The sequence below is a fragment of the Triturus cristatus genome, chromosome 7 (assembly GCF_964204655.1).
Source record: "Triturus cristatus chromosome 7, aTriCri1.1, whole genome shotgun sequence".
NCBI lineage: Eukaryota > Metazoa > Chordata > Amphibia > Caudata > Salamandridae > Triturus > Triturus cristatus.
In genome coordinates, this window is record NC_140590.1 from 886,300,960 (window position 1) to 886,316,196 (window position 15,237).

At 44.4% G+C, this 15,237-nt stretch overlaps 1 protein-coding gene across 1 annotated transcript in view; it reads left to right on the forward strand.

Moving 5' to 3' along the window:
* The window catches only part of HMMR (hyaluronan mediated motility receptor), a 415,301-nt gene that overhangs the window by 60,554 nt on the left and 339,510 nt on the right, over positions 1-15,237 (forward strand). The window contains exon 3 of the mRNA XM_085617832.1: positions 12,661-12,752. Within this exon, the coding sequence (XP_085473958.1) occupies positions 12,661-12,752 (92 nt within the window). The remainder of the gene's footprint in view (positions 1-12,660; positions 12,753-15,237) is intronic.

A 15,237-nucleotide genomic window follows, 5' to 3' on the forward strand; every position in this document is an offset into this window, starting at 1 on the left:
TACGCTGAAAACGATGATCAGAAGACTTAGAAAAAACAAAATTAATAGTGTTACTGTGCAGTGACTACGAAGTGATTTACAATACGCATGTTTTTTCAGCTGCATCTGTTGATTTCTTTCTCTATTCCGGTCTAGAGGATACATGTCAGAGACTAATTCAACCGATTCACCTTGGAGAGGACTTAAACAATCAAATTGTCTGACTTGCTAGACCTCAATTTTAGTTTGTAAAGTTCTGGTTTTGATTTCTCAACCAAGGAGAGCTTTGAGTCTGTCTGTGGGGGAATACAAGGTTGAGTATTCACACTGGATGGTAGTCCATAAAATTTCTTGATATGACTCGAGTGCAACCACCCTTTGCGACCCTCAATCTTCACGGCAGTCCTTGTAGTCAGTAGAACCAACTTAGGCGACTTCCACCTAGGATCCAGTTGGGTCTTCCGGTCGAAATTCCTGACCAAAACCAGGTCACCAGGAGCCACGTCATGGGGCTTCACCTCAGTATTATCGGGAAAAGCTGCGGCTACCTGTGAACGACAAGATTGTAGTGCAGACATCAAAGAAGCCAGGTAATCTGTCAGCATATTACAGTCAACATCAGTGATTTTTCGAGGTATAGGCGTCCCCCACATATTTGGTGGTCTACCGAAGATCACCTCGTACGGGGATAGCCCAGTTCGAGAATGTGCTACCATTCTCATGTAAAAGAGCGCAACTGGTAAGGCTACTATCCAATCAACACCTTTTTCTCTACATATTTTGGATAGTCTAATTTTCAGAGTTTGGTTATGACGTTCCACGAGACCTGCTGCCTCGGGATGTCGGACACAGTGGAATTTCCATTGGTAGCCTAATAAAAGGGAAACGTGTTTCATTAGTTCGGATGAGAACGGCTGGCCGTTATCTGAGTAGACAACACGTGGTAAACCGTATCGTGGGAAGAATTCTCGAACCAACTGTTTGGCAGTAGTCGGGGCAGTGTAATCTGAAACCGGGTATGCTTCTGTCCAACGGGAAAGAGCACAGACAACTACGAGAACATATTTGAATCCTCGACATCGTTCCATCTGGATATAATCCATCTGGAGGACTTCAAAAGCATGATCGGGAGGTTGAAATCCACCCTGCTCTACGGGGATGCTTTTACCTGGATTAAACTGACAACATATCATACAGGTACGAACTTTTTGTTTAGCTGCTGCTCGCAAGTGTTTGTTGAACCAAATGTGTTGAATGCTGTCTAGCATAGCTTTTTCTCCTAGGTGCGCTGGACTATGTATAGTGTTAATGATGACTTGAACCATAGTCGGGAAGAAACCATATAGATTTTTCCTTCGTCATCCATCCTTGATCCGTTTGGATCCCTCCTAATTCAGTCCATTTCTTTATTTCTTCTGGTGTAGCATGTGTCTGTATGTCAATTACATCAAGGGCGGGATCCTTAACTGTCATGCAATGTGTTAGTGTCTGAACTATTGTCTTTGTCATGTCAGTTGTGAGAGTCTGATTCTGAGCAGTCTGTTTAGCTGTTCTGTCAGCTAGGTCATTACCCTGAGAAATGATATCGGTAACTTTTGTATGGGCTTTGCATTTCATAATCGATATTGCAATGGGTAGATGAATCGCGTCTAATAGGGTTTGAATGAGGGGTCCGTGTTGGATGTGGGCACCGTGAGAAGTTAAATAACCTCTCTCTCGCCACAGTACGCCGAAGTCATGGACGACTCCGAATGCATAACGTGAATCTGTGTATATGTTGACTTTCTTATTTGTGGCTTGAATACAGGCTTGTGTCAGAGCAATGAGCTCTGCTGCTTGAGCTGACAAAGTGTTAATACAATTTGTTTCAATGACTTCAGTGTCTGTTGTGACTGCGTAAGCGGCCACTAACTCTCCTGTACTTGTTCTCATACATGACCCATCTACATACAATGTCAAGTCTGGATCTGACAAAGGGATATCTGTCAAGTCTTGTCTGGGTTTCGTTGTGATAGTAATGACTTCGACACAATCATGGGCCAATGGATCTGTTCCGCCCACTGGTAACAGTGTGGCAGGATTTAACGTATTACAACGTCTGATTTCTATGTGTGGCTGAAATAATGTCAATTCGTAACCGGTGAGTCTCGCTATAGTCAAGTGTTGTGTTTGTGTACGGTTCAAAAGAACCTCTACTGCGTGTGGTACTTGTACTGTCAGTTGGTGTCCTAACACTATGGCATCGCTTTGTCTGATTGCTAAAGCTGTTGCTGCCACCGATTTCAGGCACGCAGGAAGAGCCTGAGCTACTGGATCTAATGTACTAGAGAAATAAGCACATGGTTTGTGTGATCCTGCTTGTTCCTGAGTGAGTACTGACAAGGCAGTACCTTCGTGTTCTGTAACAAAGAGTGTAAACTGTTTATTGTAACATGGTGTTGCTAAGACAGGTGCTTGGCATAAAGCTTTCTTTAAACTTTCAAAGGCGTGTGTATGTTCTGGAAACCAAGGGAGGACAGTCGATGTGGCTGCCTCCTGTGTTGTCAACTGGATGAGTGGTTTTACTAGAAATGCATATTGAGGGATCCACTGCCTACAGTATGAAGTGAGGCCTATAAAAGCCCGCACCTCCTTTTGTGTCTTGGGTGGTGGCATGTTAGCGATTAACTGGATGCGGTCGGGTGTAAGCTGCCTTCCCTCCTTGGACAGCGAGTGCCCAAGGTAAACAACTCGCTGGACACAGAATTGCAGCTTAGAAGGGGACACCTTGTGTCCCTTGTCAGCCAAAAATTTTAAAACCGTCAGTGACGCTGTTTCACATTCAGGTTCGCTTCGGGCGGTGATCAGCAGATCATCGACATATTGAAGCAAGGCAGTGTTAACTGGCATGTGGATACTGTCAAGTTCTCGTTTCAGTGCTTGGCTATAGATGCTGGGGCTTTCTGTAAATCCTTGAGGTGCGCGTGTGAATTTAAAACTTCGTCCATTTAAACTGAATCCGAACAGATATTGACTTTCCGGATCTATTGGGACGCTAAAGAAAGCATTTTTGAGATCAATCACAGTGAAGAACGTTGCGTCTGAGTCAATAGCTGTCAGTAATGAAGAGATATCTGGGACCACGGGGTATTGTGGTACAATACATTTATTTAATTCGCGCAGATCAATAACTAATCGATATACTGGTGGTGCTTTTGGATCCGTTCTTTTAAGAATCGGAATTATCGGGGAATTACATACATTAGAGTCGGTTTCGACAACCACTCCTTGTGCAATGAGCTCGTCAATGATTTGCAGCAAAGCCACAACAGCATCGGGTGGTAACTTGTATTGTCGCATTCGTGGTAGTATTACTCCTGTTTTTAGTGTGACACGATATGGTGTAATATTCATGCAACCAACATCAGTGGGGCCTTGTGCCCATAAATGTGTAGGTAAATTCTGCAGTCGGTGATCCATGTCTCTGGACACGTAGTGACCTTTGAAGTCACGTAGAAATAGTCGTACTCCTTCCGGAGAACAACATATTATAGCTCCTAGAGCCTTCAATGTTTTTATACCTAACAAGTTTTCTGGACATGATTTAGTGAGCAATAAATCTGTAGTACGTGTCAATGGACCAATCGTAAGTGGAAGAGGTTGTGTTACGTCATTTATTATAGGTTTTCCTGAGAATCCAAGGGAAATATTCTGTGAGCCTGAGAGGGGTGCCCCTGGAACTTCACTGCGTCTTATAGTTGTTCTGCTTGCCCCTGTATCAAGTAAAAACTTTCTGTCTTCCCCTAATAGTTCACTATGTACATAAGGTCCCTCTTGGTCTACAGGAACCTTTTTAAGGGGTAAGCCAAATTCCCTCTCTAGGCTATGTCATGTATATCGCTGATAATCGGGATAATCTGCTTGTGCATACTGATACATCTGTTGTGTTGTTGCTTGTGTTGCAGCAATAGGCTGCGCTTGCGGTGGTGCTACGGTCTGTTGTGGAGCTCCCTGTTGCGGAGCTAGTTGTTGCGGAGCTAACCTAGGTTGTGCATGCTGAGGGATTTGTTGTTGATTCTGATCCTGTCTAGGTGGACGTGGTCTTTCCTGGGTTCTACCTGTAGCAATATTATGTTTCAGGACTCGACAATCGTGTATATAATGACCTGGTTGTTTACAATAGTTGCATGTCCCTTTCGTAGGACCTGCGGAATCACCCTTATGATAACCATCGGCTGGAACTGACTGAGCAACAAGCATTTTCATTTTTGTATCTTTCATACGTCTTTGTTCGTGTTCTTGTTCTTCTCTAATTCTATTGTGGTGATATTGTAACATCTGTAACATCTGTGATGGGGTATTACCTTGCCAGGTACTTTCGAATTTCAATACTCTATTCTTGACTTGTAGCAGAGAATTTTCAACTAATTTTGTCACAAACAGATGTGGATATGACTCACTACTGGCTTTTATGCCACTATTTATACCAAAACATTTTTCAAATCGGGAATAGAAATCACTAGTGTCTTCATCTGGCTTTTGTTTACAGGCTGAGATTGCACCCCAGTCTTCCTTTTTCGTAGTTAATAAACGTGGCAGTACCTGTACTAGTAGCCCTGCTAATGCGGTAGTCTTTTCCCCAAGCCCTGCTCCTGCAGCTCGGGCCCTTTCTTCGTTTTCTAATGCTGTCCAATCTATCTTTTGGTCTCCCACCTCCCATTCCTTTTCTTTGAGTTTCTCAAACACCGGCGGGTAATAGGACTTTTAATATTTTCATAATGTCGGGGTAGGTATACTCTCCCATGAGTAACATGTCTTTTATTTCACGGTGGAAACCTGCTGGATCCTTGTCATGGCTGGGTACTACTTTCTTCATTTCTAATAATTCCAGTTTAGTTATAGGCGTGTACACAAACACGCGTGTAAAGTTATTACCGTCACCTCTGATTGGGTGTACTTCGCGTAACTGGTTCTGTCTATCTATGTGATACATTTTTCTTCCCATAATGGGAACTGGAACGTGTTCTGGGCATACGAAATTTAAATATTGGTTTCGGAATTCTAGAATCTCTTTAATCAAATCAGTACCTGACCCTCTCCATATATTCGTGAGTAGTTCTGTCAATCTGTCAGGTAAGGGTCCTGGATCGGAGTGTTGGCTTTTATATAATATAAGGAGGTGTTGAATCATGTATATACTAGCTAAACGCTGTTCGTATGGGTCAAGATTCAGAAACGTGTGTGCAAGTACATCATCATCATTGTAGTCACTGGGACTGTCAGCCCATTGTACTGCTGACCTGGCTAATTCTTGTTCGTCCATGGAATCGAGCATATGGTACCCCCTTCGATCTCGGAGTAATTTATCAGCGGCTTGGAATAGGAGTTCGGGGGATTTTGTGTTTAACCTAGGATTTGGAAAATGTCTATTATATTCTGGACGTATTGGACGTATCTGATCATTCAAGCCTCTAGTATTATTATGGGGTCTTCCTCGACCTACATAAGCTATCGTTTCTATTTGTTCTGATTCTTGCTCCTCCTCCTCTTCTGATTCTACTCTGTCTGTTTCTCGTCTTTCTTTATGCTTTCGTTCTACTTCCTTGCGGATCTTTCGACACATGGCGATTATACACGCCTGTCTATCATGTTTCTCTTCTGATATGTTCTGACCCCATTTGACAAGTCTTTGCATGGTATCGTGATCTGCCCCGGGCCTGTCTTGATTCCTAATTACACAATTTATGAAAAAACGTAGTAGTTGTCTTTGGACATCCACTTTCTGGTATTCCATAGCTTCGTTAATACTTTCTGGACCTCGCCCTGTTTGGACAAAGCGATATATATTGTCTAGGTGTTCAACCATTCCTGGTATCGTCATTAAATATAATGTAGCTCGTCGTATACGTAGTGGTGATATGAGCAATTTGTCCTGTCTACCTGGCACTGGGTCGTATCTACAATCCACAAGCTGTTCTTTAAACATGTCGGATGTCGCTAATTGGGGTGTACGTTGGAGTGCTAAATCTCTAAGGGTCTGTTTATTTCGCGGCGGGGTGGCAAACATGTCTGTCGTACCTCCTGCAGCACCATCTGAGGCGCTAGGCACGAAAGGATTCGTTGGACGTAGGATAGAGATTGTGGATGCGGGAAAAACTGTAGAAACGGACGGACCTGTGGGAACTTGTTGTGTAGGAGTTTGTAGTTGCGGGGATACAGACGGATGCTCTTGGTGTTGAACACCATCGGCAAGCGGTGTGGGTGGCATGGTATTAGCATACTCGGGAGCTACGTCATCTAAATAGGAGGAAAGGAAAACGTCCTTTGCTGTTTTGGGATGTGTTTTGGGATGTGCTTTTATCGGGAGCAATGGAGGAGTTAAGTCTTTTGGTATTTCCCGGATTGCCTTAGGTAACCCTTCGGCCAGAAGAGGATACATACCATTCATAAGTGTTTCTTTGTCTATCTACTTGTTCTGAGTTTACTCGGGTACCTTCCTCAAGTAATAGATTTTCTCGAGTTTTATTTGAATTCTCTCTACCTTTCTCTTCCTGTCTGAGCGCTTTTTCTGTACGTCTGTATGATTCTTTACGCCATAATTCAATGGCATCTTTCTGTGACTGTCTGGCTTTCTTTTTCCATAATTCTTCTTCTACTCTCATGATACAATCTGCATCCCAGGTCCCTGCTGCGGGCCATCTCTGATTTTCTGGCAAATCCTTGGTGTAGTCCACCCATAAATCAAGAAATAATACGGCATCTAGACCATGCTTATGATACATAAAATACCCTGGAGTGTCCCTAGGTGGGATGGGAACAGCTTCTTCGAGTACCCCTTTTCTAGTTTTGATCTGTCTTAGTTTCGAAAAGAGCGGCATTTTTAGACCTTTTTACTAGAACACACTTTATGCAAGGAACACAATAATGAACAGTCATTCACACCACAATGTATAGAACGTATTAAAACATTTAACGCTTAACATCTTTAACGAACGATGATAACTAATAGAAAACTAGTTACTGACATAATACTGACACTAGATAATACTTATTTATATGCAAGACATACTATATATACTGCTAAACAGTACAGATACACTGCTGAAACAGTGCAGACCGGATTTGTGTACCCAAACCCGTCTTGACCGGCACAGACTATGTGCACGTTAAATGCCTCCCCGGTAATGGTACTCACCGGGTAGCTCGGAACGGAAGGCCTCGGAACGGAACTGAAACTGGACCGGACTGGACTCGACTTGACTGGACTCGGAACTTCGGAACCTGGTGGGCCTCTGTATACCTCGGATCTTGCTCTCTCAGCTAGGCTCTGGTCGGGATACTTCGCACTTCTCACCGCCTCGTCTGGGTGTTGATCGCAGCCTCAGTTGCCCCCGCTTGGCCGGAGGGAGATACAGGAAATCCTGCAAGTACGCGTTTTTGTCCGTTCAGCTGTGGCAGGAGACCGGGCCTGCAACGCACCGCCGGCGCGTGAGATGAGAAAGTGTCCCTGTTCGGGCGCCAATTTATGTGGTAAATATTTAATTACCGGTACTATTTTTTTATGCGGTAAAGTCTTAGTGAGAATAACTCAGTAAAAATAAGAGGCAGAATCCGTGGTATTAGAGGGTTTAAAAGGCGTTATTCCTATACAAAGGAATACAATTCGAATTGTAGGCTTTCTATTCCATCACCACGAAAGTTCAGGAAGGAAGGGCATATATTATTGACAGGTAAGCAGTTTTATAGAAAATGCATTACAGTGAAACAGATGCAAGAGGCGTAACAGCTGATAGTACAGATAAAAGGTGCGTACGTAACTAATAGAGGCGTAAACATGGGTGTAACTAAAATACGTCATTAAACATGATGTCACAAATGGGTGGATCCATAAAAGAATCCTGCAATGTCAGCAGAAATATTTGGCAGAGATGCGCACGCAGCCGCATGACGTGTGATTGACGTGCAACTAGAGGGTGAAGGGGACTTGACATTTAGCTCTACATGTGGAGACAGAAGTCTGGGGGTCATGTCAACCTAATCCCAAATCATATCTAATATCCCATGTTTAAAGAACTGTGTTATCCAAAAGGAAAGGTTTCTAGAGTAGAATCTATTCTATACTGACTGTTAGTGCGTGTACAAGCGTCTAAGTGTCTACATGAGATGCGAGGGGGATAGGAATATTCCATGGTAACGGGGCTATGAATTACTTGCATGAGGACAGCGAGGCCTGGCCCTTTGCACGGTAGCTGGAGGAATGTTTACCTAAACTACTAGACAGGAATGCATCGGATGAGGAGCGGAGTAGATAATCTTGAAGGTGAAATACAGTTTTTGGCAGGCAATATGCTGGATCAGGCACCGTTAGCCGCGCAGGGAGTAGGACAAAGTTCATGGCTACAGATGCAGGCTCAGACTGGAGCTTTCAGAGGCAGAAGACAGGAAAAGGCTTGATGACAGAATTCTGGGCCTACTCGCCTGAATCTGTAAAATGTGGAAAGTGAACCACATAAAGTCGGTGGCCTTTCATACTTAGGAATGGAATATCTGACCCATTCATGGCGGATCTGAAAGAGGACATGTTGACGGTGGACGCACATGGATTTGCGTCTTCAAAACTGGAACTGGAGGGAACATACATGTACTTATAGCATGCACATGGAGCCGTTGGGGTCTACGATAGGGGACATAACTGATCACAAAATTCATATTTCCTCAACACACACACACACATATATATCCATATATATATGTATATGTATATGTATATGTATATGTGTATATGTATATGTATATGTGTATATATTATATATATATATATATATATATATATATATATATATATATATATATATATTCTATCCAACAAACTCCTTCCTGAAAGAGAGCAGAGGCCACACAGGGGAAGAACCTTTGGAAGCACTTTATTGCGATCTTTGTTGGCGAATGCATTTCGGCTTTTCATTTAACCTTAGTCAGTGCCCAAGTGTCCAGGAGGTCTGCAGCAAGAAGTTAGTAAGTCCTGCCTCCTTTTAAGTTGATTCAAACTCGCTCCGCCCCCAGATGGTCCGCTCACCTGTTCGAGTTCACGATGCTTAATTGAACTCCAACACCCAGAATCCATTGTGGTGGATCCAGGTAGGTAGTGCGTGGGGGTAAAGTTAACACCATGTGGCTGCGCGGGGGTGCAGGGTACATTGCATACAGTTCAAATCCCAATTTCCTGCTTGTAAATCAAACAAAGCGCCTCCTCTGGTCCCCTTACCGTTTCAGCCCCAAAGTCAGGATTAATGTCGGCGGGTGCAGCAGTGCCAAAGTACTCCGCCCAGCATGAGGTTAATAACCTCACTACCGGGGAGGAGCCAAGATGGCGACCGGGACGGCAGCGTAGGCTCCCGGCTCCGTGAACCTCCGCATCCCGCACAGATATCCTGCATGAGATCCTTAGCCTGCGCTATATGCCCGTGTTGGTGAATGAGAGCGGCAACCGATCGTGTGCCTCCGAAGTTTCTGGCTGCGGTATCGCCGGAGAAATGTCCATTTGAAGTTTGCGGCCTGTGCAACCCTGGAACCGGGACCTCGAGTGGACAACATGGCCGGGCGGCAGTTCAACAACAGCGGCCTTTGGTGACTGGGTGGAGTCAGACTACCGGAGCGGTGCGAATATCGGCCTACATTTCGCCGTGGTCGTTCCTACCACTAAGCGTAGCGGAACGAGTGCATGCCCGAGGTGGCTAATCCAAGACTCTCCGGTGATTGCCTCAACCTTCGCCTGTGAGCTGCCCGGCCGCCGCCCGTAACTCACCCGGATTCGTGCGGGCTGCTTCCTTTCGCGGGCGCAGGTCCGTGGTGGGGATGACTGTTGCCCGTGACCACACACCGGATATATTTTTTGCCTGCCCCCGAAACCCTGTTTCTAGTGACATGGAACTTGAGGCGCTTGTCCCTGAGTCCTGGTCCCAATCTGGGTTGGACCTACCCGGCGGCCATCTTGACAGGACGAAGTCTACCATCCTGTACACTGGGTCGCAGCAAGATTGGAAGTGTGCGACTATGAGGAGCGTAGCGGAGAGAGCACCGGGAGCTGTGATGGGGTATGGTGATCTTCTCGAGGCTCTCGGTGCCCTTCATTCCACCTTGGTCCACGGCGCCTGGGTATTGGGAAGTAAGCTTGATGGGGTGGCATCAGCGTCGGAGCAGTTGCGGCCTGCCTGTCCCCAGGTACACAGGGACTTCCTACACTGCACACAGGAGGACAGTGTCGTGGCCGCCCCTGTGAATAGTGACCAGCTGGAAACTCCGGACAGTATACTAACGTGTGATCGGCTGGCGGTGGGTCTGGTCTGTTCCGGAGGTCTTGGCCCTGAGTGGGGAGTGGTGGCCTTCTCCCGTGCGCGGCCTCCGTCGACCCGCGCAATACTCAAGCAACGGTCGCCTGCTCTGGCTGATTCCCCCTTCCTTGACCTTGTGTGCAGTGCAGATCCTGGGGCAGCACTGGGAAAGACGACCCTCCATACTGCTGACTGTGTTGGTATTCAGAGACTTCCACCCTACCTGTGTGTGTCGCTTCCTGGTCTTTTTTGGACGCTCCTCTTCTTTGTAACATTGGACATGGCACTGGGCCGACGGGTATGCATGGGTAGATTCTCAAAGAGTGGCCAAGGATAAGGCTGATCCTTCAGAGGTGGTCATCCAATAGGCGGGTGGGCTCAGGGGTTGCGTGCTCTCACGGCATAACTGTTAGTGTAATAGGTGCATAATGCTCCCCATTTTTCTTTGACATGGTCGAATTTGTGTTGCTTATTGTTTGCTTTGGGGGAAAACGTATTGTGCGGGAGGGAGAAGCCGGGGGCATGTTTTGAAGGCCCTCCTCCAGTTTATTAATATTTTCTCTACCCCCCTGTCTGGTGGGGTTTCTTTTCTTACTCCTTTTTCCCTGTTTCTTCTATATTTCGGGTCTGGTTCCGGGGCGACAGGCACACTGCTGGGGGGGGGGGCCGTACTCATCTGCAGAGGTGCAGGGTGGGGGGTTGGGGGAGGGGATCCTTTAGTCTTTAACCCTTTTTTTCCATGGCCTCCTTTTTCTTCTCTTATTCTTCTTTGTCTTCTTTTCTGGGATCAGCATGGTAGAACTCCTCCGTTGTTAATCACTGCTTTTTCATGTGTGCCACAATTTCCGTGGTGTTTTCTGGGTTTTAGGGCAGGGGACTGCAGGCGCAAATGGCCGTGATATTCCTCCACATCCTGAACTTTCTGTTTTAGCGCCATTGATTAGATAAATTGCTGTTTATTGTTGACGTTTATTATTCTGCTTGTCATTTTTCGCTGCTGGGAAACTGTTTGGCACCTGATCCTTCCATCTTCCCTTATTATAAAATGAAAACCTTTTGTATCCTGGTCTCCTACTTGGGCTGTTCAGTGGCTGAGAGTATACTAGCATGGAGTTTCTGCTCCCCGTGGTGCTGGCTGTGATTAAACTGTGATCTGTTACTCTGACTGCTTAGCGGCCGGCCCCGGGGGTTGTAGGCCCATACTTGTTATTGGTTGAAATGTCAAAGGTTTTTGAAAAAAAAAAAAAAAAAAATAACCTCACTACCGCTTAATCGCTTCCCAACATACGAGGCGTGCCTGGACCTTCCAATACCTTGGACCACAAAAAGAAAACTGCCGCAGCAGAGCCAGTGACATCCAGGCCATCTTACGAAACGGGTGACTCTGTTTCGCGTCTCTGGCTGACGCGACAACATATCCAACAAACTCCTTCCTGAAAGAGAGCAGAGGCCACACAGGGGAAGAACCTTTGGAAGCACTTTATTGCGATCTTTGTTGGCGAATGCATTTCGGCTTTTCATTTAGCCTTCGTCAGCGCCCAAGTGTGTATATATATTTTTTTTTAATAGCTTTTCTTTATTCTCTCAGCACTTTCACTGACACGCCATAGTAATGAATGATAAATGGCAGAAAATAGATTGAGAATTAAAACCAAGGTGAATAGGTAGAGAATACAAGGTTTACAACATTAATATAAATTTAGTCACATTCCGCTCACAATTGTTATCGAAAGAAGAAAGGACCTTGATGGAGCCCATCGGATTAGATATGGTCTCCTTCTCCACCACCTCCCCCAGCAGTCTGATTTGAAGGCACCCACATTCAGATTGGAGCCAAATACACTGCAATCCTATTGCCAGCAAGAGGTTGGAGTTGTCTGGTGCTCTCACTTACACAATCCACAGAAGGAAAAAAAAAATGCACTGAGTGGTTACTAAGCATGCTATTGTTTCAATGGTTTCCACGTATCCTATAATTCTTGAAACGCTGTCATCCAGTTGTTTATCGCCAAAGAACGTTTCACATGCTTTTTCTGCCTCTCAAATTGCATTGCTGTCATTATCCAATTTGAGAGGAATTCTTACTGGACTGGTGTTCCAGAACTGTAGGTCAAAACGTTGATTCATGTGTGCCAATATTTGTAACCTAGTTAGTTATGTATGAGTAACACGTCTTTAATTTGGTCCTTTAAGTGGTGCATGTAGATCTAAAGAGTCAAAAAATGCTGGTCTCTTATTGAGAGATTTAGTGCTACCCTCCCCCCTTTCATTGAGCCCTGTTAGTGTTTTTCATAATTTAATGGTTTCTTGGTCTTCAGTTTCTCTGGTTCTAGTCAATGTGTAATTGTAAATATTTTATCTCCTCTTACAGATGATGGGGCTGGCAGCACGCAAAGTCTGGATTATGAAAGGGAATTTTCCTCCCCAACACGTCCTAGAAAACAATCTTCTCTTGGCTCAACAGTAAGAATTTACCTACAAGGAGGCTTGTTTGTATATTGTCTCCTGCCTTCGTTACCCAGGTCTTGTTCAGTACATGACTTCTGCATGTGATTGACACAAGATTCGTTCTTTCCCTTTCAGTAAATGGGGAGCTGGATACAGTGCCCTCGTGGTTTGTGTAGACATTGGTGCTTCTCTGGATTTAAATTGCACTATCATGGAGTATGAGTGTTCTGAAAAGGGCTGCTTGTTTTTAGACTGAAGATTAACTTATTTTCTGTCCGTTTTATCTTCTAACCTGTGCCTGTTTATCCGTTGATGCGAAGGTTGTGCTCACTCATGGGTGAGAAGTTAGTTTCTATGTGAATATTCAGGAACTGATTCACTCTGTATTTGATACAGAGAGGATCGAGTGGGCAGTTTTGCCATCTATGTATAAGCAAGTTCACAGTGGCTCAGATCAATTACGAGTGGTAAAGTTGGTGCTGAATTGTATTGAATCACTTATATAGTATTTACTACTCTTATGTGGGGCGAGGAAGCGCTTACTACATGGTAAGCATGCTAGAAAGTGCCGGGTGAGGTGTTGGAAGGAAGGTTATTTACTTTGTTTTGATCCTATGTGAGCATTTCCATGTTGTGTGATTAACACGGAGGTGCTGTTTGTTTTACGGGATGCAGCGTGTAGCAGTATGGTGGATGATACAGTATGAGACAGTCATTCAGATTTATGGTTTTCAGTACGCTGGTATCTTTGAGCAGCTCTGCCGGTTCATTTATACTATTTCATTTGATATAGTCTGCTTAGCTGGTTACTGCCCTGCTTTTTCCACTCTGGGATGTTCTGTACAGTTGTGGTCCTGAGCTGGCATAGTTGGAGGGATTTGCTTGGATCAGCATGTTTATTACTGTCCCTGGTGTGAGTGTCTTTGAGATGTAAAGCAGTCAGGTTGTATAGATCTTTTTGGACCTGTAGTGGTGAACTATTTTTAAGTCCTTCGAATTATCCAGCTTGATGGATTTTTTTAAGTATCATATGCCTGTTCATTTGGTGAGGTTTTGGATTTTTAGACTGTACAGTGCTGGTGATGGGCACCTCTTATAGCTTGTATGTCTGATGTGAATTTGCTGCTGACCTCAGGGTATTATAATCTTAGTATTATTGTGGGCATTGACTTACATATGCAAGTATATAACTTATAACTATATAATGCTACGGTGGGTTATAGGTCAGCCCTGACCTTATCTACATATCGAAAGCAGTTTGTTGGGAATGAACAGATACAACAAACCAATAAAGTGAATAGTAATTGCCTAGTAAATCAGTGGAGAAACCCGTACAGTACCAGGCATGGTGGTGGGAAGGAAAGAGTGAAATAGGCTTCAAAAGGGGGGGTTGGGAAGGATGAAAAGATCGAACCATTAGGAAAGGAAAATATAAAGAGGTAAAGCAAGAAAAATGCACAGAAGAAAGTGAGAATTAAAGTATTCATCCAATAGGAAAAGAGATTGTGAAAGGTTAGAGGAAAGCAAAAGGTGGGAAAAATGGAGAAGAAAGGTTAAAGTTATAATATAAGAATTAATCCAAAATGTTATGTAACAAAAACAATTCAGGAGTATCGACATAATATTGTTTTCAGACAGTTTGGAGTGAAGGAGAAATCAACATTTACATACGGTTTAGTTGTAATCATGACAAACGATGAGAATAAGGCATGTATGGAGACCAAGCCTATACCAGAGTACATAAGGGCATTGTGCTTAGCTTTGTGGCAGGGATTTTAATTGATAAGTGGTTTTCCTCATTTGAAATAGCTTGCAGCATGTGCAAGTCCTTCCTGTGGGAATTTGGCTTCTGCCTTTAGAGGAGGGAGGAGCTAAATCGCACATGAATGGTGCCCTGGTATAGAAGTTTGGACTCGTCTGAGCAGAGTAGGCAAAAGAGCAGAGCCCCCTCCTAAAGACCCACAACAATCCTGGGTCGATTTGTTTTGTGGACTGCTCAATTAATGCACTAGAAGGCTGGTTTCAAGTTAACTACTTAATGATGGGTGGTTCAATCTGATGGTAAGAGCCCATCTTGAGCAGGGGTCTCCAGCCTTTTTAGGTAGAGCTTGATCGACCTGTTATCTATTCTGTGTGGTTTTGCACATCCACCACTTGCCATTGGCTGTTATCTGGCTCATTTACAAATGCTGGCTTGTTATTAGTGCATTTCCTTAAATGTCCCTCGTGGGTTTAGCTCCCTTGCTGGCAATTTCGTTAAGATTGTTTTGTTTGGTCATCACACTGTACAGCGTGATTGCCTCTCCTTTCTTCTCCCTCCTGTTTTTTTATTTTTTTTATTTTTTTAAATTTGCAAGATTATAGACTATTAAAGATTAAGGTTACTTATGGTAATCGATGCAGTGGGTGGCATTGCTGAGGGCCCACGACTGGAACTTCTCCGCTAATGTACCCAGACCCATCGTGCAACCCTTTCTTGTCTTTCATTGCAACCTCCCTC